The 24,968-nt window shown below is 40.4% G+C and overlaps 1 protein-coding gene across 1 annotated transcript in view; it reads right to left on the bottom strand.

Moving 5' to 3' along the window:
- The window catches only part of me2 (malic enzyme 2, NAD(+)-dependent, mitochondrial), a 76,027-nt gene that overhangs the window by 33,674 nt on the left and 17,385 nt on the right, over positions 1-24,968 (bottom strand). Inside the window, exons 3-8 of the mRNA XM_067989403.1 lie at positions 23,023-23,156; positions 18,946-19,095; positions 9,533-9,608; positions 4,884-5,045; positions 2,892-2,995; positions 1,105-1,214 (exon numbers count right to left, since the gene is read on the bottom strand). Coding sequence (XP_067845504.1) covers positions 1,105-1,214; positions 2,892-2,995; positions 4,884-5,045; positions 9,533-9,608; positions 18,946-19,095; positions 23,023-23,156 — 736 coding nt within the window. The remainder of the gene's footprint in view (positions 1-1,104; positions 1,215-2,891; positions 2,996-4,883; positions 5,046-9,532; positions 9,609-18,945; positions 19,096-23,022; positions 23,157-24,968) is intronic.

Below are 24,968 nucleotides of genomic sequence, written 5' to 3'. Positions count from 1 at the left end.
TTACATTGACATCACAGCTTTGGATACTTGGCTTACAGGTGGAGACACCTTGCCCTTTACTGAAGCCTCCCTTGCCTGACTATATTTTCCACCACCTGCCCAGCCTAAACAGTTGTGGTGGTGATGTTAAAGGTGGTGGGGCCCTCATCACCAAATCACATGTGGGTCTCTCCCCCACACTCTGAACACCATTCTTTTGAGCTTCTCACCTTGTTACACCCCTCTCCCCTCTCTTTTAAAATCCTTATTCTCTACTGCCCTTCTCCCCTCCCCCCACAAGAGTTCTGAGATATCCTCACTTAGTTTCTGCATGAAGCAAATCCTCATCTACATCTCAACTCACCTTGCCCGCTCTCCTGTCCTCCTCTAACATCTCCTCCATATTCACAGCTACACCATCAATCTCACCATCCCACGTGGTCTCTCTATTCATCGTCTTGATCACAGACAAAGCCATTTCTAATCACTTCTTTATATATCTCACCACTCACATCCTCCCACCCGCTTCCAACCCCATTTCCTTCTGCATTTGCCATTGGAAAACTCTTCCCCAAGTCACTTATAACTGCACTTTCAAACTCCCAACAGTCTAGCCTTTGGCACACACTTCAGTGATTCTTTTGCAGCTAACGATCTGCTCAATTACTCTCACCTCTACTTTTGATGCCCTTGTCCCCAGTTAAACCCTTACCCTCTACCACCCTCCCCCTGTATGGCACTCATCTTCGCTCCCTCAAGGCCAAGGGATTTCAACATAACTTGGGCACAACTGGTTAACTATTGTGTCAGTCCAAAACCCTCTCTTCAGTTCTCAATTAGTTTGACTTGAGTGGCCATCAAGTGTGTAACCATTATTTTAGCACACCTTATTGCACCCATTGCAGCTGTACCCAAAACCCACAGATTTTTAAACAGAACACTCCATACAAATAAAAAGCTTTTCTTGCCATCTTTTTATCTATACACAGTTGCCTGGCCTGTGTCACTTATGTAGGTCCCTATGGTATCAGGTTCACTAGTTACTTGTACCCTGCAGTTTGGGAGTTTCCAGCCATTTTAACTAATAATGTTCAGCTGGCAGGATCATATTCCTTAGAAACTTACCTTGAATATCATCATTGAATGTACAATAGTTATCTTTGTATTTCCTCAAAAACCTGAAGGCATTGTGATTCCCAAAATCTTCAAATTGAATAAGGGTATTACGACCATACCTGATCAAAAAAGAGATTGTTCAACTAAGGCAGATTTCACTCCATTTCTAGACAACTAGATTACAAGTCAGACAAATATATAAAGTTATTAAAAGCATCTTAAAAGTATATCAAAACGATCAGTCTTCAGCCACAAAATGCAGTTAACCACTATCTGAAGACACCTGGTTCAACCCCTGGTTTATGCTGAGTTGGCAGGTCTCAGCAAGGGCAGCAATAAAATTGGCCTCAAGTGTTCTCGAACAAGAGAACACTGGCTGAAAAATCAGCCAGGGTTCTCACTTCTGATGACTGATGTCTAGTTCCTCCTGCTGCAAAATGCCTGTGTGGATGCTGGGCGAGGAGAGGTCTCAACTGTGATCTGCCTACACTCACTACTTCAGCCACTTAAACAAGCTCCCAAAGGGCTGCAAACCCCAACAGGACAGGAAGGGAGCAAAATTGGAATGAAAAAAATTTTTTTTTAAAACACAGCTGGAAGAATATCTGTTTAGGCACTAGATTAAGGATTAGAAGGATCAGTAAAAATAAGGATAATCAACTGCAATGCGATTCTCTGAACTGGTTGGATCATTAAAGTTTCATGTCAAAGAAGGTATTTGAAGGGGAGACACATTCTGGACCTTTGCTTGATTTAGGGACAGAGAAGAGGAATATAGCAGAACCTCTGAGGAGTTAAAATTGGTGGGGTAGAATCCATTTTACAACAGACTGTACTTGATCTGTGGAAGAAATAAGCTTGCTGGGCTAAATGGTGTGGCTTTTTCTTGTTCCATGCATTTTTTTTTTAATATAAAGTGGGGTGGGCGGTCATGGAATCTTGGCTTGTGCAGTGATCTTGGAAATCCTCTCGGTGGGGGAGTGCCGCAGAAGATTAGTCAGTGGGGCCGAAGTGAAGCAGTTTACGCTCAATTGCAGTGAATGCTAATTTATTGGGCGTAGGTTGAGGATTCTTGAAGGACTATTGAAATGTGTGGCGATGAAAGTGCACTGGACATCAACTTCACTTTGCAGAACAGCCTCTATGTTGGAACACAAAAGAGAAAAATAAATAGAGTTACCCAGGCCATACAACTCTTTTGCAGAGGGCAGGGGCAGTGGAAAGAAACCCCAAGAAGTATTAGTGAGGGTGAAGGAGGAAAGCTCCCAGACAACTTCAATCAATGGTGTTCTTAGCAAATCTATAGACAGGCCCTTGGAAAGTTTGAAACTGGCTGAATCGGGATGGTAGGCTATGATTACAACTGGGCAGCAGTGTGCAATGAGTACGGTGACTATGGGAGCAAGCATGCAATTTTCATTAAGCTGATTGATAAGTAGTTGGATTTGTTTTATAGTTCTAGCAGAATTGAGAACTCATTTTAATTAAGATATTATGATTTCAGTTTTACTTATAGCATGAATACACCACCTTTCAAGACACACACTGATGTCCTGTGATAACAACTAATCACATTTCTGTGCTGACCCCCAGTGACTCTGTAGTGTTACTGTAAGCTGACTTGGGGCCAAAACACAGTACCTAGCTTGGCACCCAACATTACCATGACTAGCATTTGACACTTTAAATGTCAACCAGTGTGTCAGGTACTGCAGGTAAATGCTGACAAATATTCTTCCCCTACTGCCAATGCTTGACAAGAGAGAGCATGACAGTCAAAAGGTAGGTTTACTAACTTGTTTACAATTGCTTCCATAAACTCATCAATAAGCTCATCATAGCGTTGTGAACGGTCTCTCTTCTGGTAAAGACCCATGTAAAAGGGATCTTTCAATAACATCTATAAGAAAAAAACTCAAGTTTTAAGTCTGAAAATACACATTCCTAAATAAATTCTACACACACACACACACACACACACACACACACACACACACACCACACACACACCACACACACACCACACACACACGTGGATTTCCCATGGAATTGCTCAGAATTAGATGCAGTGTTTCAAAACGAGAGCTTGCTAAACCCCAAGCATTACTCCCAATCCCAGCAGATGCCATCCTCTGCAACAGAGTTTTTCTCACCATGTACAGCATCACAAGATAGAGTCAAGACCTTTATAATGAAGTTTTATCTCTAGTTCTGAAAGAATGTAACGACCACTACAATAAATAACAGAATTAACTGGCAGAACATAAATTCGAACAAAATGTGCGCTTTTTTCATGACAATTCCAACAGAAAAAAATAGAATCCACAGTAATCAACACTATAAGCACATGCATCATGACTCACTGATAACACGGAAAAGCTGATTAACATTGCATCACAGCTGTGTAGGCACCAGTGAATTAGTACACTATCAGCCATTGCTGAATCAATAAATTCAATGCAGCAGACACCAGTGAGTTAAATGGCAAAGTGGACAGCAGTGAACTAATAAAGTCACAGACAAGTGGACTTCAAAATCAATAAGCTAATGCAGTAGCAGGCTCAGTAGTGGCGAATAGTAGTGGTAGTGGGGGGAGGCCTCCAAAACAGGAAAAGCAAAGAGCTCTCAAAGCCTCACGTACGAGAACACACACCCTTCAATTCCTGTTCTGCACAGATTGCAGGCTGGGAAATTCTGCAAACTACAAATGCTGATACACAGATGTGATTTAAAGCTCTCCCTTAACTGTTGTGGGCCAGAAGTATTCAGTTGAAGCCCATGCATTTGATTCTGCCCGAGGCCATCAAGCAAAAACTTTAAAGAAGATAAATTTAATCATGTAATGGTAAGTGTATTTTTTCAATTTTTATTCTGTTTAAACCTTAGATTTTAGAAATTTCAGTTGCCAAGGAAAAAAAATGGCTGCTGAATACATTTTTAAGAAAACCCTTCAAGCAATTAATGGGAACACTGGACAGATTGTGCAGTCTCAGGTAAATATCTATAAAATAGCAATGAATGTGTCACACTAATACTACAACTTTAACATTGAAAGTACTTATCAGCACCACTTATAGGAGTAAAAAGTACTGCAGGTACTTATAAAATTTCAATGAAACACACACCTTGTTGTGTAGTTCAAATACAAAAACAAGCAACCATCTTCATCCTGTCCCTACTTTTGCTTCTCTCCCACTAATTATTTCCATCTCTCTCTGGTGGAAATGCTTCCTGCGCAAAGCATTTCAGCTACTGTAAATGTTCACCTATACTTGAAAAGTAAAAATGTGCAGGCCTTTCGGGAAAGGGCAGGTGGGTAGGACTAATTGGAAAACTCTTTCAAAGAGCCAGCACAAGCACGATGGGCTGAAAGGCCTCCTTCTGTACTGTATGATTCTATGACTATTCATCTGCTAAAAACAGAATGGCAATAACTATATAAAAAAGGGATGTTAGAGGTTCATTATGCAATTTTTCTTTTTATAATTCAGATTTTTTAAAAAAAGGTTTAAAGAAGAAAACTTGAATGAATTAAATGTTATTAAAGTATCCTTATTCTGATATCTGAGGATCTGTGCAAAATTCACCCTCTCTGAAATCTTACAACAGCAACAGCTTGGAGGCCTATCACTTCCTTCATACATGGTTTAAAATATGCTTTAAAAAAAATTGAGAACATTTAGTCAAACCATTGTTTCAGTATTTCAACTGGTCTATAAAGGCTGAAGAAAAGTAAAGCAATACCATTTATTGGACCAATAAACATTTTAAATACATTTTGCAGTTACCTCATTGTCAGTACCCACATCGATACAAACAGGAAGGCACTTATGGGGATCAATTCCAGCACATGTTGTATACAAGCACAGCTTTCCCACCGGTATTCCCATCCCATAAACCCCTAGGTCTCCAAGTCCCAATATCCGTTCTCCATCTGTTACCACTACAGCCTACGAGGAGAAATAAAATTAAGATGCGATATTAATCTATGTGCAACAAACCCTTCAATACAGTATCTCTACATTAAAAAACACCATGTAACTAAATATTTTCAGCTCCTGTAATAATCATTAATCTTCCATTTTTTTTTAATACACCTGTAGTACATTTATTAAATTTCAAGTTGAACATTCCCAAAGTGCAACAGGTATTTAGTTATTCTACAAGAATACAGCAGTAACATTAGCAGTAATGCAAGGATTTAAATGTCAAATGGGTGATTCAATTCTCTTTCTATTGCATGGATTAGTAAACTCAAATAAATTCAACACCAGAGAGTGCAAGGACCAGAAAGGCTGAAGTGTTAGCATATACAAAATAACTAGAATCTCAGAAATCCCATCCCATTCAAATCTTTCTGCTTTTACAGTTTTATGATTTTTTGTGCTCTCAAAAGGTGCAGGATGTCATTGCTAAAGAATGATTCAAGCATCAAACACTACCAGATCAGGTGTAGTACATAGTGGCAATATCTTGCCCCTTACAGAAGCCTCCCACCAGGCTATACTTTTCACCACCAGTCCCACCCAAACCACTGCTGTGTTGGTCTCATGACCAATACACCATGGCCTCTCCCGCTACTCCTCTGGCACCTTCCAGTACCTCACACTTTTCCACCCCTCTCACTTTTCCTTTAAAAGAGTCATCATCTACCACCCCACTCAGAATTCCTCCCCAAAATATTCTCCTTTTTCCTCACTCAGCCTCTGCACTGTGACTCCACATTCTCAGTGACTTCAATCTACAGCTCAGCTCTCCCTATCCCCTCTCCCCCAAATTTATTGTCCTCCTTTAACTTCTTTCTCCATATAAACTCTTCTACCCATATTTACAGCCATCACCTGACCGTGCCAGCTCCCATGGCCTCTCTGCTCCCGATGACCAACAAGGCCATTTCTGACCACTACCTTGTGTCCTTTAGCACCCACATCCCCCTACTCCCTTTCAAGCCATCTCCTTCTGCATCTGCCCCTGGAAAAATAACACTCAACTTATGTAAAACAGAACTCTCAGGCTCTCAATCGTCTAGCCTTTGGCTCTCCATTCATCTGTACTTCACTAACCAGTGCATGGAGCTCATGGACTTCGTTATCACCAAGACTGAGACCATCCATTATGCTGCTTTTCCCTCCCCTGCCCCCACAACCCACCATGCCAATATAACCCCCCAGGCTCACAGTTGCCCTTTCCATGAATCCAAATCTCTTTCAAGTTTCTCTCCCATCTCCCCTCATACCCTCACCAAGATAACCTTGTTCATGAAATCTAACTCCTACTCCTTCGGCCACATTCCCTGATGTTTAAATGGTTCCATCTCTTCAGGCACCCACTCCCTCTTCTTCAAAAATGCCATCTCCCCTCAAAAAACACCACGTTTGATCCAACCACCACCCCCACCCCTGACCTCCCTTTCTTCTCCAAGGTCTTGGAATGCATTGTCATTTCCTATGCCAACCTCTCCTACAACTCTGTCACTCATACCATCCTTCCTTCCCTTGCACTACCTTGGAAGTCCTGTTTCTCTTCCCCCCCGCCCCCCCCCCAACAAACAAGAATCCATCCTTCACCCCCCTCATCTGCATGCTGCCCCTCAGCAACATCATCTGCAATCATGGGGTCAACTTCCACATGTATGCTCAACTTCTCTCCACCACCTCAATACCTCCACTGCCTCAATACCATCAGTGCTTGTCTGATATTAAAGTCTTGGATGAAGCCACAAGTTCCTCCAGATTTTTCATTATTTGTTCATGGGGCATGGGCGTCACTGGCGAGGGCGGCATTTATTGCCCATCCCTAATTGCCCCAGAAGGTGGTGGGGAGCTGCCTTCTTGAACTGCTGCAGTCCATGTGGTGAAGGTTCTCCCACAGTGCAGTTAGGGAGTTCCAGGATTTTGACCCAGCGACGATGAAGGAACGGTGATATATTTGCATGTGGGGATGGTGTGTGACTTGGAGGGGAACGTGCAGGTGGTGTTGTTCCCATGTACCTGCTGCTCTCGTCCTTCTAGGTGGTGGAGGTCACGGGTTTGGGAGCTGCTGTCGAAGAAGTCTTGGTAAGTTGCTGCAGTGCATCCTGTGAATGGTACACACTGCAGCCAGTGTGCCGGTGAAGGGAGTGAACGTTTAGGGTGGTGGATGGGGTGCCAATCAAGCGGGCTGCTTTGTCCTGGATGGTGACGAGCTTCTTGAGTGTTGTTGGGGCTGCACTCATCCAGGCAAGTGGAGAGTATTCCATCACACTCCTGACTTGTGCCTTGTAGATGATGGAAAGGCTTTGGGGAGTCAGGAGGTGAGTCACTTGCCGCAGAATACCCAGCCTCTGGCCTGCTCTCGTAGCCACAGTATTTATATGACTGGTCCAGTTAAGTTTCTGGTCAATGGTGACCCCCAGGATGTTGATGGTGGGGGATTCGGCTATGGTAATGCCGTTGAATGTCAAAGGGAGGTGGTTAGACTCTCTCTCTTGTTGGAGAGGTCATTGGCTGGCACGAATGTTACTTGCCACTTATGAGCCCAAGCCTGGATGTTGTCTAGGTCTTGCTGCATGCGGTCTCAGACTGCTTCATTATCTGAAGGGTTGCGAATGTATCTGAACACTGTGCAATCATCAGCGAACATCGCCATTTCTGACCTTATGATGGAGGGAAGGTCATTGATGAAGCAGCTGAAAATGGTTGGGCCTAGGACATTGCCGAACTCCTGTAGCAATGTCCTCCAACAACTACTACCATCTTCCTTTGTGCTCGGTATGACTCCAGCCATTGGAGAGTTTTCCCCGATTCCCATTGACTTCAATTTTACTAGGGCTCCTTGGTGCCACACTTGGTCAAATGCTGCCTTGATGTCAAGGGCAGTCACTCTCACCTCACCTCTGGAATTCAGCTCTTTTGTTCATGTTTGGGCCAAGGCTGTAATGAGGTCTGAAGCCGAGTGGTCCTGGCGGAACCCAAACTGAGCATCGGTGAGCAGGTTATTGGTGAGTAAGTGCCGCTTGATAGCACTGTCGACGACACCTTCCATCACTTTGCTGATGATCGAGAGTAGACTGATGGGGCGGTAATTGGCCGGATTGGATTTGTCCTACTTTTTGTGGACAGGACATACCTGGGCAATTTTCCACATTGTCGGGTAGATGCCAGTGTTGTAGCTGTACTGGAACTGCTTGGCTAAAGGCGCAGCTAGTTCTGGAGCACAAGTCTTCAGCACTAATATTGAGATGAGCAAAACTATTGCCTTCAGCCCCTGGACAGTTTGCAACTTTGGCATCATGTTCCAATCAGAGCCAAATTTCTGTCCCATATCCTCTCCAGCACAGATTGCTTACCTTCTACCTCTTGCCATGCCCCTACCCCAGCTGATCTGCTGCTGAAATCCTTACAATGGCCTTTGTCACCACCAAACTCAATTACTCCAATGCTCTCCTGGCCAGCCTCCCATCCTCCTCCTTCATTTTCAGCTCATTCAAAATTCTGCTGCCCATTTCCTATTCCACTATAAATCCTACTCGCCAATCACCTCCCTACTCACTGACGTAAATTGGCTCCTGGATCCCCAACAGCTCAAATTTCAAATTCTCATCCTGGGTGTTGATTTGCCCAGCTATCTCTAATCTCCTCTAGCTCAATAGCACCCCCCCTCCCTGAACTTTCCACTCATCCAACTACAGCCTCTTGTGCATTTCCCCCTCCCTTTGTTTCATCACTGGCAGTTATGCCTTCAGCTATCAAGGCCCTCACAGTCTAGAATTCCCTCCCTAAATCCCTCTTCTCCATCCCCCTCTCCTTTTAGGACCACATTTTTTGTTTTCATTACACCCACTGGGTTGTGTTTTTAACATTAAGGGTGCCACATAAATGCAAGTTGTTGTGCAGAATCTTCTTCTACAGTGCCCCAACATTACAAGGCTCAGCCCCAATCAAAGAAACTAACCCCTTTCTTTTCTCTTCCCCCCGGCTCCAAATCCCATTGTGTAGGTGTGATATTTTCAGGTGTAACTCTTAGAGTCAGCATTGAGGGGAGGTTCTCACTGCATCAGCGTGGGCCAGAGGTGAAAAGTTATTCTCACTAGAAAATAAAGTGAGGCCAACGTTTCTGGTTTTAAATGTCCTCATTAATGTCACCCCATAACAATTTGAAGCAGCCAAACATCCCAGACAGGATAGATTAACTCAGCATTACATTATTAATGCTGCAGATTATTATATATTTGAAGTACTGGGAGAACCAGGAAGGAAGGAGGGAGGGATTGAAGTGATCTCTGGGTTTAGGTAGGACATGCAGTCTAATGTTTATGGAAACATCCAATTCTTCCAATTGGGATACAGTCCAATAATTAGCTCTAACTGACCTCATGCAGAAATGTTTGCTCAAACATTAAAATACACCAGCAGGCTGGATACCAACTGTATTTTTAAATGCACCATTTATTATTTACCTCTACATTGGGCTCTGGCCAGTTGTCAAGAATTGATCCAACATGACCTTGGTCCATGATGGAAATAAACACGCCTCTGTTGCAATGTGAAAGAAAAATTAACATAGAAAAATGAACATTTCATATTGCAGAAGTAATTTTTACAAGGCACAGTGAAAATTTACAATCAGATTGTCTAAAAGAGCAAAGAAAAAATATTTCAGTCCATCAAAGTTGTTCTTCTAGTACTATAACTTCATCTTAACATGAGAGATCTTTTTTGCGCACCCCGAATACCTTTGTCTCTACTACTTTGTAAGAATGACATGTTTGGAAAAACCTTTCAATGCATAGAATATATGGCACAGAAACAAGCCATTCGGCCAGTGTTTATGCTCCACATAAGCCTCCTCCCACTCCATCGCACCCTATCAACATATCCTATTCCTTTCTCCCTCATGTACTTATCTAGCTTCCCCTTAAACACCTTCATGTTATTTGCCTCAACCACTCCACGTGGTAGCGAGTTCCACATTCTCACCACTGAGTGAAGAAGTTTCTCCTGAATTCCTTATTGGATTTATTAGTGACCATCTTATATTTATGGCCCCTAGTTTTGGACTCCCCCACAAGTGGAAACATCTTCCCTATGTCTACCCTATCGAATCCATTCATAATTTTGAAGACCTCTATCAGGTCACCTCTCAGGCTTCTCTTTTCCAGAGAAAAGAAAAGAGCCTTGCTAATATAAAATTTAAAATGGTGAAAAATAAATTGTGTCCTTTCGTCCTACTAGCTGAACTTAATCATAAAATCTTAAGCAGAGAAGGATAGAATCTTACATTCAGCCCATCGTGCCTGTGCTGGATCTTTGAAAGAGCTACCCAATTAGTCCCTCTTCCTCCATAGCCCTGCAATTTTCTCCCCCTTCAAGTAATTTTCCAATTTCCTTTTGAAAGTTATTATTGAATCTGCTTCCACTACCCTTTCAGGCAGTGCATTCCAGATCATCATAACTCACTGCGTAAAAAAATTCTCCTCATTGCATCTCTTGCTCTTTTGCCAGTTACCTTAAATCCACGTCCTCTGGTTACCGACCCATCCATCATTGGAAAGTTTCTCCTTACTTACTCTATCAAAGTCCTTCATGATTTTGAATACCTCTATTAAATCTCCCCTTAACCATCTCTGCTCTAAGGAGAACAATCCCAGCTTCTTTAGTCTCCACGTAACTGAAGCCTCTCATCCCTTGAGACCATTCTAGTAAATCTCCTCTGCACCTTCTCCAAGGCCTTGACATCCTTTCTAAAGTGTGGTGCCCAGAATGAGAGAATATTCCAGCTGAGGTCTAGCCATCGATTTATAAAGGTTTAGCATAACTTCCTTGCTTTTATACTCTATGCCTTATTTATAAAGCCAAGGATCCCATGTGCTTGCTTTTTAAAAAAAAAAGTCTTATTAACTTGTCCTGCCACCTTCGAAGACATGAAATACTTTACACTCAACAGTATTAAAATTTCATTTGTTTGTGCAAATTGGGGATGAAATTCCTCCTCTAAAATAAAAAAAAACAGGAGAATGTCTTTTTTCTCAGTAACCAATTTAATGCAATTGCATTCCTAAAATGCACATGTTCTCATGATTTCATTACATCACTGACAGAAACAGAGTGAGGGATTCACCTCCATTAAAAGCAGGAATTCTGGGCCCTTGGTTTCATTTCTTTCTATCACTCCAGGTAGTCCTAGCTGAAGTCAGTTAGAAAATAGTTTCACATGTTGTCCAACATCACATTTAGAGTTTCAGTCAAAGGATGACAGAAATTAAAGATTAATATTCAAATAAAGTTACAATTTATTTAGTTACTAAAAAACCTCAGTCCCAAATATTGGTATTATAGAATTTTTTTTAAACAAGTGACTAACTTGAACAATGGATACATGGAAGCAATTTCAAGCATGGTACCCAGGCACGCACAAAAAAAAAACACACGAACCCCAAAATGAGATTACAACTGCGAAAATCACTATGTACCCATTTTTTCCCACAATAGATCACCCATGGTGTTCTTCTGTAAGTAGTTTATAACCTCATTAACAGCAGTTTGCTGAAGGAATATATCACATGACTCGACAAAGCAAACATTTGTAACACTTGACCGTAGAAATCACACACACACACACTTTTTTTAAAGCTATAATTACATATATACACACATAGTAAGTTTAAATGATACGTTAACCCACAGATACTAGAGAGCAACATTTTAAAATTCCCTATGCCCCATGGCTGGCTTACTAAGTAATTAAATCTCATTGGGATTCTACAAAGAGCAGAAAAATTCTCCTTGGGTACAATTATTTTTGGGAATTCCAATATTGGTGATTCAGTATATAGATACATGCCTAGGAACTGCAAAATTATTCAGTGCAATAGCGAATCTCGTGGCATTGCATTTAATGGCCTGAAGTTTCCACGTTTTCCGCCCAGATATCAGCACAATCTGGTTGGAATTGACTGAAATAGCACAAAAGATCATGGAATTAAAACACAAGTGAGTTACACACATAACCACTTGCGCTCGAGTTTCCGTGATCTTTTCCGCTGATTCAAAAGTCAATTCGCCCGAAGCAGTCCCTGTCCACAAATGACCCTGAATTTCAGGTCCACAGGCACCCGTGGTCACATTAATCCATCGTTAATGACCTGCCGTTGCAGTGACCTGCAGTCAATTGAAGCTTCACTCAGATTGGTTTCTCATACTGATTCTACAAACACGTCTAAATTCTGTTCAATTGATCTGCCCTTGGTACACAAGACCTGTGATCAGCAGTCAATTAAAATCACTGACTGATCTTGTTCTTCAGCTGCAGCAATTACTTGAACAAATTCAGTTTAAATTAGTTCAAGTCAGTATTCTTGAGGCCCCACTGGCCATATTCCAGTCAATAAATCGGTCATGCTGCTCGACTGCGCTGATTCAAAGGAGATTTTACATTCAGACTTATGCAAATGAGTGTGGGGAAACTTGGGCATAACTTCACTTTGGCAGTGTCCAGTGCATTCTTCTGATTGCACCCCTAATGGAAATTCCAGCTTAATGAGTCGAGATAAAGTGCAGCACCTCCAGTGACGGGAGGGTGTAATCACAGTGTGACAAGTTAAATTATAAACGTGAACATAGCAATTTAAGGGAAAAAGATGACCAGAAAGCACATGTAGACTAAGATTCTTAATATAAAGATTATATACTGTAACCTCAGGAAGGGAAAAGGATGCTTGTGAACGCAGAGGTTTTTTTTTTGCTGGAGTAAGGCAGAGACGTCATTTATGTTAAGGTACCAAAAGGTTTTTAAAAAAAGGAACCAAGTTTTCAGTATGATGTGAAGTTGCTGATTTGTACTTATGTTTAATGCTCACTTCAGCTTTTGATCAAATTGAAACTCTACTCAACTGACTGAACTGTTACATGTTATTCATTGACCATGTGCCAGAAGTGAATTGTGAAATAACTATTCCTTTCACAAACTTGTCGGACCTCAAGTGCCTACAATATAAAATATACATAGGAACAGGAGTAGGCCATTCAGCCCCTCGTGCCTGCTCCGCCATTTGATAAGATCATGGCTGATCTGTGATCTAGCTCCATATACCTGCCTTTGGCCCATATCCCTTAATACCTTTGGTTGCCAAAAGCTATCTATCTCACATTTAAATTTAGCAATTGAGCTAGTATCAATTGCCGTTTGCGGAAGAGAGTTCCAAACTTCTACCACCCTTTGTGTGTAGAAATGTTTTCTAATCTCGCTCCTGAAAGGTCTGGCTCATGGCTTTAGGCAGAAGATGAAACTTGCATACCAATCTAAAAACCACTCAAGAATGAACGACAGGTGGAAAATGCAGAGGTACTGGTCATAATCTTCCAAACATCCGTAGATATAGGAATGGTGCCAGAGGATTGGAGAATTGCAAATGTTACACCCTTGTTCAAAAAAGGGTGCAAGGATAAACCCAGCAACTATAGGCCAGTCAGTTTAACCTTGGTGGTGGGGAAACTTTTAGAAACAATAATCCGGTCACTTGGACGAGGGTGGATTCATTAAGGAAAGCCAGCACGGATTTGTTAAAGGCAAATAGTGTTTAACTAACCTGATAGTTTTTTGATGAGGTAACAGAGAGGGTAGATGAGGGCAATGCAGCTGATGTGGTGCGTATGGACTTTCAAAAGGCATATGATAAAGTGCCGCATGGTAGGCTGATCATTAAGATTGCAGCCCATGGAATAAAGGGGGCCACAGCAACACTGATACAGAATTGGCTAAGGGACTGGAAACAGTAGTGATGAACAGTTGTTTTTCGGATTGGAGGGGGTGTACAGTGGTGTTCCCCGGGGTCGGTGCTAGGACCACTGCTTTTCTTGATATATATTAATGACTTGGACATGGGTGTACAAGGCACAATTTCAAAATTTGTAGATGACAAAATTTGGAAGGGTAGTAAACAGTGAAGAGGATAGTGACAGACTTCAAGAGGATATATAGGCTGGTGGCATGGGCGGACACGTGGCAGATGAAATTTAACACAGAAAAATGCAAAGTGATACATTTCAGTAGGAAGAACAAGGAGAGGCAACAAACTAGAGGGCACAACTCTAAAATGGGTACAGGAACAGAGAGATCTGGGGGTATAGGGACACAAATCGTTGAAAGTGGCAGGGCAGGTTGAGAAAGCGGCTAAAAAAGCATACAGGATCTTGGGCTTTATAAATAGAGGCATAGAGTACAAAAGTATGGAAGTCATGATGAACCTTTACAAACACTGGTTCGGCCACAACTGGAGTATTGTGTCCAGTTTTGGGTTCTCCACTTTAGGAAAGATGTAAAGCCTTAGAGGGTGCAGAAGAGATTTATTAGAATGATTCCAGGGATGAGGGATTTTAGTTACGTGGATAGACTGGAGAAGCTGAGGTTGTTCTCCTTGGAACAGAGACGGTTGCGAGGAGATTTGATAGAGCTATTCAAAATCATGAAGGTCTAGACAGTAGATAGAGAAACTGTTCCCATTGATAGAAGAGTCAAGAACCAGAGGACATAGATTTAAGGTGATGGGCAAAAGAACCAAAGGTGACATGAGGAACAACATTAACACAGCGAGTGGTTAGCATCTGGAATGCACTGCCTGAGGGGATGGTGGAGGAAAATTCAATTATGACCTTCAAAGGGGAACTGGATAAGTACTTGAAAGGAAAAATTTGCAGGGCTACGGCGGGGGAGTGGGACTAGCTGAATTGCTCTGGGAGAGCCGGCACGGACTCGATGGGCCGAATGGCCTCCTTCTGTGCTGTAACCTTTCTATGATTCTAACTTTTTAAGTGCAGTGACTTGTGATGTAGACAAATACTGCAGCCATTTTGCACAAGACCTCACAAACAGCAATGAGATGAGACACAAACTAGTCTGTTTTTTGTGGTGTATGTGGAGGGAGGAGTGCTGTCATAACTCTGCTCTTTTTTGAATGATACTAGAGAGTTTCTAATGATCACCTGAACCACCAGAGCAAGAGTGCTCCTTACTGAGCAAATAGTGGGGCAAAAGGTTAGGTGAGGCTGCAAATGTTGCCCCCCACCACCCCACCATATGGTCAATTAATTATCTAAGTTCACAAATGAACAATGGTTACTAGAGCAAGGCACTGGAGGTCCACCTCTCAAGCTACAATCTAGCACAAGTCAGTCATCTTCAAGAGGACAAGAAGAATCAGAGGGAATAAATAAAAAGGATCACCCTACATCTGTATTGATTGATACTGGTTTCTGTGGTTGAGGCTTAAAAGCCCAAAAAAGATATGTACGCAACACCTATAATCTGAATTCTATGCACAACTCTCCATCCCCGTTATTAAAATGAAGTTAACTACCCAAGAGACAACGAAAGCATTAGAAAATGTTTAGGCACTGCCCTTGAAATGTTTAAAATTATGACAATTCAGCATGTTGTACTTCCTTTTTCAAAATCAAAAGCAACAGAGAATGTTTCAATAGACTAGATTTTCAGTTTCATGCTGACCACTTCCTTTCTCAACAACTTACTCCTTATAAAGCTCAAGTCCATCCTAAGACTCCTCCCAATGTGGCTTCCCTAACACTTCTCTTGCACTCAGAGCAAGATACAGAAAAAAGGGTTTCTGACCGATAGAGTCCCTTGTTCCTCTAGCCTCTCTCACTATTGGGACCTTTTTTGTCTTGCTCTGTTTTATCAATACTATTTACTGAACTTTCTTTTGTTCCCAAAATGTAAATATGCCTTACACGCTCTTTTTCCTCCTCATATTCCCATCATGTTGAAATCAAAACTCACCACTGCCTCCTACTCAACTAATTCTTTCCCAGATTCTCATAACTGTGGAACTCCTTACTGCCCTCCTACAATCTTCAGACTTTTAAAGCCCAGTCTTGGAATCAGTTATTAGTTCAATTAACCTGGTCTCTTATTCAATTTTTCTTGACAATGATGGTATCTTGCCTCTTTACCTTGATTATTAACTAGACGATCTCCAGTAACAATACTTATAGTAAGCCAACACAGATAAGGGTGCGTTATACCACGTCACAATGTATTATTCAGCCAAGGTTAAGCTGTATGAAACCTGGCCTGTCCCTTTGAAATCACAAAGTCTCCAATTACTGTAAATAGGCACATCTGGAACTATGTAGAAATTACAATAGGAAAACAGGCCATTCGGCCCAGCCAGTCCGCATTGGTGTTTATCCTCCACACGAGCATACACTGATGTCCTGGACATAAATCCTACACTGACGTGTACAACCCATTTCCAAATCCTTTTATTTCCTTTTCCTTCAACCACCTAACCTATTCTTAAATGCCGATAGGATCACTGCTTCAATCACCTAGCAGTAGTTTCTCCTAAATCTCTTTCCAGACTGGAAGTTTGCAACAGTTTGCCCTATGCCAACCCTTCATAATTTTAAACTTTTTTCTAATGACCCTGTAATTTCCTCTGCTGTAACAAAATCAGTTACAATTTTTCTAGTCTTTCTTCATAATTGTACTTCCTCATAGTCCAGCTTCACTGGGATGCTGGCTGGTATCTCCTTTAATGTCTCAACATCTTTCCTGAAGGGTGCTGCCCAAAACTGTATTCCCAACTGTGGTATTACTAAAAGGTTTTATTTAGCTGCATCATTACGTCTTGACTTCTATATTCTAGACCCCTTGCCATAAAACCCAGTATTCCATTAGCTTTTCTTTTTCTTAAAAACCGCATTATCCACTTGATGCTGAACTCCCAAATTCCTCTGCTCTTCCATACAAACCAAGTATATTTACTACTACTTACTTTTTCAAAACCCAAATATAGCACCTCACATTTAGTGACTTTGAATTCCATCTACCACTTTTTTGCCTTGGCACCATTTCTCGGTATTTTGAGGGTCTTCACCCACTCTTCCCCCATTTCTCTCAGAATTCTCAGAAGTATCCCATAAGTCCTGCACTTTGTCCTCCTTTAGCTTAACTTCTCTAATGCATTCCATTTATTTATTATATCTCTCATTTCATTTTCAATCAATTCAGAATTTACCTCCTCCCAATATCCTCTTTTGTAAACACTGAAGCGAAATACTTATGCGTTCCCGCCAATTTCCGTTCATCCTCACATTTAATAATTCTCTTTTTACTGATATATTTATTGAATACTTTACTGTTCAATTTTGTTTTGAGATTCTCTCCTCATACTCACTCTTTTAGGTGTTAGCCTTGACTCAGTAGTAGCACTCGCCCAAGTCAGAAGATCATTGCTTCAGGCGTGAGCACATAATCTTGGCTGACACTTCAGTGCAATACAGAGGGAATGCTGCATTGTTGGAGGTGCTGTCTTTCAGATGCGATATTAAACAGAGGCTCAGTCTGCTCTCAGGTGAATGTAAAAGATCCCATAGCACAAAGCAGAGCAGAGGGTTCTCCCAGTGTCCTGGTTAACATTTTTCTCTCAACCAACATTTAAAAAAAGTCATTTATCTTATTGCTCTTTGTGGGACCTTGCTGTGTGCAGATTGGCTGCCCTATTGCCCTATATTACTTAGGAACAGGAGCTGGCAATTCAGTCAGATCATCGAGTCGTCTGTACCTCAACTCCATTTACCCACCTTTGCTCCATATCCTTTGACAGACAAGAATCTATTGATCGTAGTCTTCAAAATTTCAATTGACCTCGTATCCACAGTCCTTTGAGGGGTGGATGGAGGGAACAGAATTCCAGATTTCCATTACCCTTCACATGAAAAAATACTTCCTGATTTCACGCCAAAATGGCTTAGCTCTCATGTTAAGATTATGCCATATTTTTCTGAATTCCCCCAGAGGAAATAGTTTCTCTGCATCTACCCGATTGAATCCCTTTATCTTTTCAAATACCTCGGTGAGATCACCTCAACCTTCTAAACAAGGGAATACGAGCCAAGTTGATGCAACGTGTTCTCATAATTTAACCCTTTAAACCCTGGTATCATTCTTGGTGAATCTGTGCAGTACCCCCTACAGTGAATACACTTCAAAAATATTTAATTGACTGAAGTGCTTAGGGGCACCCCGAGTTCATGAAAGGCACTATATAGAGGTAAATTACTTTTCTTCCCTAATTTTCTTAATCTCTTTCCTGATTTGCTTATAGTCTTTGTTTTACTTTAGAATTTTTGATCACACCCATAGGTCCAATATGCCCCCTCTTCAATTTTAGTTTGTTTCTAACCTCTTTCCTTCATGATTCAGAATAAATACTCCCAAATGGTGTATATTTATTCTGCAATTTTGCTGTCTGTTGTTTAAAAATCTGATTGTTGATCTACAGTCCTGTGTACCAATTGCTCTTCCCACCTAACCTCAGCTAGCTCAGTCCAAATTGCTCTATTCCAATCTGGTGCTCTTGTTTTTGTACTAACTTTTTTGCTGTCTATTTGACCTTCTATTATGGTCACCAATCCTGAGGTGCTCACGAACATTTAATTCATCTACCAGATCTAGTCTATTACTCATTATCTAGGTCTAACAATGATTCTCATCTTGTAGGCATATGACTACCACTTGAGGAAGGAACCCTGCACACATTTTAGGAATTCCATTCCTATATCTACTCCCTCTCTGTCCCAAAGAAGTGTTTTCTCTGTAGATAGTCAGAGGCCTATAAATTCCAACTACTCCCCAAGTTAAAAATACTAGCTTTAAAAAATTTTGTCTTGTGTGACAAATGCACGGGAGAGAGATACTGATCATGCTTATGGCTAGAGCTGCCTTCATTTTATATGAAAAAAATATCAGGATACACTAATCCAATCTCCTAGCAATAGCCATCAAGATTAAAGGTGCTAGACTGTAAAGTATGATATAAAAAGTATAATGAAGGCTGTGTTTTTGACTTACTTTGGTCTTCTGAAGATATGTCCATACTGTGAGCAGGCCAAGCCTACTGTTGGGGTGTAAACAATTGGCATCAATTGTTCAATGTTGTCAAGCAGAACCCTATAGAATAGTTTTTCATTTCTTTCCTGCATTCCCATCACATAAATATATCTGTAACAGAACAGCAGTTATGACAGAAAAATTCTGCAAGATCATTACACACACAGAAATTTACAAGAGTCTGCTACACATTGGTGTTAACATACCAGAACAAAACTCAAATCTTCAAAATACAGTAAGCAGTCTCAAAGCCCTCTGCATGGAAAAAGTGATGAAACTGACATTTAAATATATTTCACATTGTTCAGATTTAATAGACTCAGGAGACATAATTTTCAGGTTTTATTAAGTTGAAAAATGGCTTGAATTCAAAAAGGCACCATTTAGATAACTAAGTTCACAAATGAATTCCTGTGAGAAGTGTCAAACTACAAAAAGCAGTATAACTTCTCTGATTTATAAAGTAGTATTTGCCAACAAGCTCAGGTCAGAAATATACATTTGTGATGAAATGCTAACAAAGTCTCTAAGGAGAGGCAAGTATATGGCCATTAAAGTAGAACTGGCTGCAAGTTGTTTTTTTTTAAAAAATGGGAAGCAAACAAACTTCAAGTGAAGCATTTTCTAAATATTTTTCCACATTAGCCAGATTGAATTGAAATAAACATTAAGCCAATAGGTGCTTTAATACATTAAGTAAAATCAGAGATATAAGCTGAAGAGATGGATTCTTTTGTAACAAAAGAAACAGCAGATTTGTAGTACTGAATTGCATCCAGCAGTCATATTTTTTGTTCATTCATACACAGAAATAAATAACTGGCATAAAGCTATACTTCAGAGTGCTGGAAACAGTTATACCAATGGGTAATAACTTTATTTTCTGGATTATTGATACTTTGTTCAGAAGTTGTAATCTCAAAACAGTTGAGACTAGAAAATATTAAAGATAATCTTGCAGATAGTTGGAAGTGAAGTCTCATTAGTTTTCTTCTCAAAAGTTTCCCCCCTTAAATATTTCAACTACAAAATGTACATTAAAAAACCTGCATTTCCAGTGGTAAGGACATAAGAAATAGGAGCAGCAGTAGGCCATACGGCCCCTTGAGCCTGTTCCGCCGTTCAATAAGATCATGGCTGATCTTCAACCTCAACTCCACTTTCTCGCCCGATCCACAAATCCCTTGATTCCCCTAGAGTCCAAAAATCTATCAATCTCAGCCTTGTATATATTCAATGACTCAGCAATCACAGCCCTCTGGGGTAGAGAATTCCAAAGATTCACAGCCCTCTGCGTGAAGAAATTCCTCCTCATCTCAGTACTAAATGGCCAGCTCCTTATCCTGCAACTATGCCCCTAGTTCTAGACTCTCAACATCTACCCTGACAAGCCCTCTCAGAATCTTATATATTTCAGAGATCACCTCTCATTCTTCTAAACTCCAGAGAGTACAGGCCTATTCTACTCAACCTCTCTTCATCGGACATAATCTCATTCCGGAAAGCAATCTACTGAACGTTCGTTGCACTGCTTTTAAAGGCAAGTATATCCTTTCTTCGATAAGGAAACCAAAACTGTGCACAGTACTCCAGGTGAGGTCTCACCAAAGCCCTGTACAATTGTAGCAAGACTTCCTTACTCTTGTACTCCAACCCCTTTGCAATAAAGGCCAACATGCTATTTACCTTCCCAATTGCTTGCTGTACCGGCATGCTAACTTTTTGCGCTTCTTACACAAGGACACCCAAATCTCTCTGAACACCAACAATGAATAGTTTCTCACCATTTAGAAAGCGTTTTGTTTTTCTATTCTTCTTACCAAAGTGAATAACCTCACATTTCCCCACATTATACTCCATCTGCCACCTTCTTGCCCACTCACTTAACCAGTCTATATCCCTTTGCAGACTCTGTCCTCCTCACAGCTTATTTTCCCACCCAGCTTTGTATAGTCAGCAAACTTAGATACATTACACTCGGTCCCTTCATCCAAGTCATTAACAGATTGTAAATAGCTGAGGCCCAAGCACCGATCCTTACAGCCTGCCAACCTGAAAGTGATCCGTATATTCCTACTTTCTGTTCTCTGTCAGTTAACCAATCCTCTATCCATGCTAATACATTACCCCCAATCCCATGAACCCTTATCTTGCGCAACAACCTTTTATGTGGCACCTTATAGAATGCCTTTTGAAAATACAAATATACTACATCCACTGGTTCCTCTTTATCCACCCTGCTAGTTACATCCTCAAAAAACTAATACATTTTTCAAACAACATTTCCTTTTCATAAAACCAGGTTGACTCTGCCTAATCGTATGATTTTCTAAGTGCCAAGTTACCACTTCCTTAATAATGGATTCCTGCATTTTCCCCAACGACTGATGTCAGGCTAACTGGTCTGTAGTTCTGTTTTCTCTCTTCCTCCTTTCTTGAATAGCAGGGTTACATTTACTACCTTCCAATCTGCTGGGACCGTTCTAGAATCTAGGGAATTGTGGAAGATCACAACCATTGCACCCACTATCTCTGCAGTCACTTCTTTTAGAACCCTAGGATGTAAGCAATCAGGTCCAGGGCATTTATCGGCTTTTAGTCCCATTAGTTTCTCAAGTACTTTTTCCTCTACTGATATTAATTGTTAAGTTCCTCACTCTTATTAGACCCTTGGTTCCCCACTATTTCTGGTATGCTTTTTGTGTCTTCTACTGTGAAAACAGATACAAAATATTTGTTTGACATCTCTGCCATTTCCTTATTCCCCATTATAATTTCTCTTGTCTTGGCCACTAAGGGACCAATGCTTACTTTTGCTTCTCTCCATTTTTACATACTTGTAGAAGCTCTTTCACAATCTGTTTTTATATTTTATGCTAGTTTACTCTCATTCTATTTTCTCCACTATTGATTTTATGGTCATCCTTTGCTGGTTTCTAAAACTCTCCCAATTCTCAGGCTTACTACTCTTCTTGGCAACATTATAGGCCTCTTCTTTTAATCTAATATTATCCTTAACTTCTTTAGTTAGCCACGGATGAATCACTTTTCCCGTGGAGTTTTTATTTCCTAATTGAATGTATATTCGTTGAGAATAATGAAATATTTCTTTAAATGTTTGCCATTGCTTATCTAGTTATACCCTTCAATCTAATTTCCCAATCTATCTTAACCAACTCGCCCTTCATACCTATGTTTCTTTTTTAAAATTCGTTCATGGGATGTTGGTGTCGCTGGCAAAGCCAGCATTTATTGCCCATCCCTAATTGCCCTCGAGAAGGTGGTGGTGAGCTGCCTTCTTGAACCACTGCAGTCCATGTAGTGAAGGTTCTCCCACAGTGCTGTTAGGATTTTGACCCAGCAACGATGAAGGAACGGCGATATATATTTTTGTCATTGGCTTTATTTAAGTTTAAGTTTGACTTAAATACGTCACACTCAAACTCAATTTGAGGATCCTTTACTATGAGATTACTAATTAACCCCGTCTCATTACACAGTACAGGATCTAAAATAGCACGTTCCCTGGTTGATTCCATAACGTATTATTCTAGGAAACTGTCGTCAAATTGAATAGAAATATTTCTTCAAAAAAAGGTTGCCATCTAGAAACAGCTGTTCCCATACTGCTGTGTACTTGGCCAGTACTGAATTTTTTAAATTATTGATGTCACCAGAGTAACAGATAGACCCATGCTAACACCATGCCACCAGGCTGGACCTGCTGCTACCAACTCTTTTCAGTCATCAAAATCAAAGCAAAAATCTTCAGCAAGCTACCAGCTGATTTAAAACAAACATTTCTAAAGAGGCAAGAGAGATGTTTGATTTCCAATCCAAAATACAATGGTTTCCACTTTCATCCAACCATGATATTAAAACTACATCACAATTGTTCTCAATTTGACATCTAACATTGAGTAAGCTATTATAGAAAATGCACAATAGTCCTTGTCTGTTTTTGTTGCCTCAAGGACCTGGCCAACTACATTCTTTCAGTTCTATTATACAATGCACAATAAATGAGCTGGCTCTTACTTTGCTAGAGGATCCTGTATTTTTTCCAGGTTGTTCTTAAAGCGCATTGCTTGAATATCTTGAGTTTCTATTTTAGGAGGTAGGAGCCCATGCAAGCCAAGTACCTGTCGTTCTTCTAACGTGAATGCCATGCCCTAGAAACATCATATTGATAAACATCTCAACTGTGGCAATTAGTGCATTATAAAAAGTGTACAAAAGGCTATACTGATCCACATTTTGCACCTACCTTAGATTCTTGGTCAAGAAAGTCAATGAAAATTGCTTAAAAACCTGGCACAGATCTAATGCAAATTACACTGTACAACACGAGAAGTTTTAGGAACAGAAGATGACTAACAAATCAATCCCCACTTACCCACCTTTCTCAAACACTTTCTTCTCAAGAAACACATTCAATTGTCACTTGAACCAATTTGTCCTAATGTTTCAGTGGCCTATTCTACTAATTTATTCCAATTATTCCTTTGTTCCTAATATTCAAAACAAATTGGAGAGGGTTATATTTTATTTAATCTGTTCATGTTTTATCACATTCACTGATGAGTAATTTACAAAGTCTCCTATTTGATGTCCTAGTGATGACTAGATCAATTTAAAACAGAGATTAAATAAATACTCATTGAATAATTTTCCTCTAGAAGTTCCCAGTAGTCAAATCTGTCATTCTTGTTGGATATTTTTTTTTAGTACAGGGTACCAGGCTTCAGACCAGCATTTTTGTTAATCAGGATTGTTGTTCCCCCAAGTTTACCTTAAATGGATGAGAGAAGCCTTATTTCAAAGTTTCTTCCAAAGTGTTTTTTTTTTGGCAGGGCAGGATGAAGAAAAGTGGAAAGTGTGTAAAATTAGCTTTCCTCCTTCTGGACTTTAAAAAAAAATCCACTGTGTTACAACAGATCATCACAATCTCTACTTTTACATTCTCACTACAAAATAGAGACCATGTTCATATCAGTAGGAGTCTTTTGCTACATTTGAAGTTACTGAGGAGTGATCCAAACACGAGAAACATTTTGCCTTTGTAGGTTCTCCTTGCCCAGAGGCAAAAAAAAAAAATTTAGGCTGGAAGATTTCTACAAAGAGGCCTATCTCCAATTTCTTTAAATTACATGTAAATTATTTACACCTTCCTCTATGGCAATAGAAAAATGCAGAGAGAGGTGCTTCTAGATACTACACATTCCAGGTCAAGCCGATAACCACACCCACAATGGATCTGAAATAATTAATCCATTAGTGAATAATAGCACTGGTCTTCAACCACAGTAAGCTTATTGTGCAGTTCTTGCTCCAATGCTTTATTTTCCGGAAGCCAGGTTTTAACCTGAAAAGCAAAAGTCATTCTTAGATTCTTGTTGGAAATGTAGAACAGTGTGCAAGTCAAATTGTTCCTCATAAAAAGGTCATAAAAATAATCATGGAAACTATATGGTTACATTCCATATCCAATTAGAGGGCGAGAAGGTTGGTTCTCAAACAAGCGTACTGAGCTTGAATAAAGGAGACTATGATGGTATGAGAGCGGAATTGATTAAAGTGGACTGGGAAAATAGATTAAAGGGTAAGACGGTACATGAGCAGTGGTGATCATTTAAGGAGTTATTTTACAACTTTCAAACAAAATATGTTCCACTGAGGAAAAAAGGGTGTAAAAGAAATGACAGCCATCCGTAGCTAAGTAAGGAAATTAAGGACAGTATCCGACTAAAAACAAGGACATATAAGGTAGCCAAACTTAGTGGGAGGATAGAAGATTGGGAAGTCTTCAAAAGACAGCAAAAAGTAACGAAAGGATTGATTAAGAAAGGGAAGATAGATTACGAAAATAAATTAGCAAAAAATATAAAAACAGATAGCAAGAGTTTCTACAGTTATATAAAAAGAAAAAAGGGTGGCTAAGGCAAACGTAGGTCCCTTAGAGGATGAGACCGGGAAATTAATGG

This window comes from Heptranchias perlo, chromosome 1 (genome assembly GCF_035084215.1).
Source record: "Heptranchias perlo isolate sHepPer1 chromosome 1, sHepPer1.hap1, whole genome shotgun sequence".
Classification (NCBI taxonomy): domain Eukaryota; kingdom Metazoa; phylum Chordata; class Chondrichthyes; order Hexanchiformes; family Hexanchidae; genus Heptranchias; species Heptranchias perlo.
This window is presented reverse-complemented; position numbering and strand designations above follow the sequence as displayed.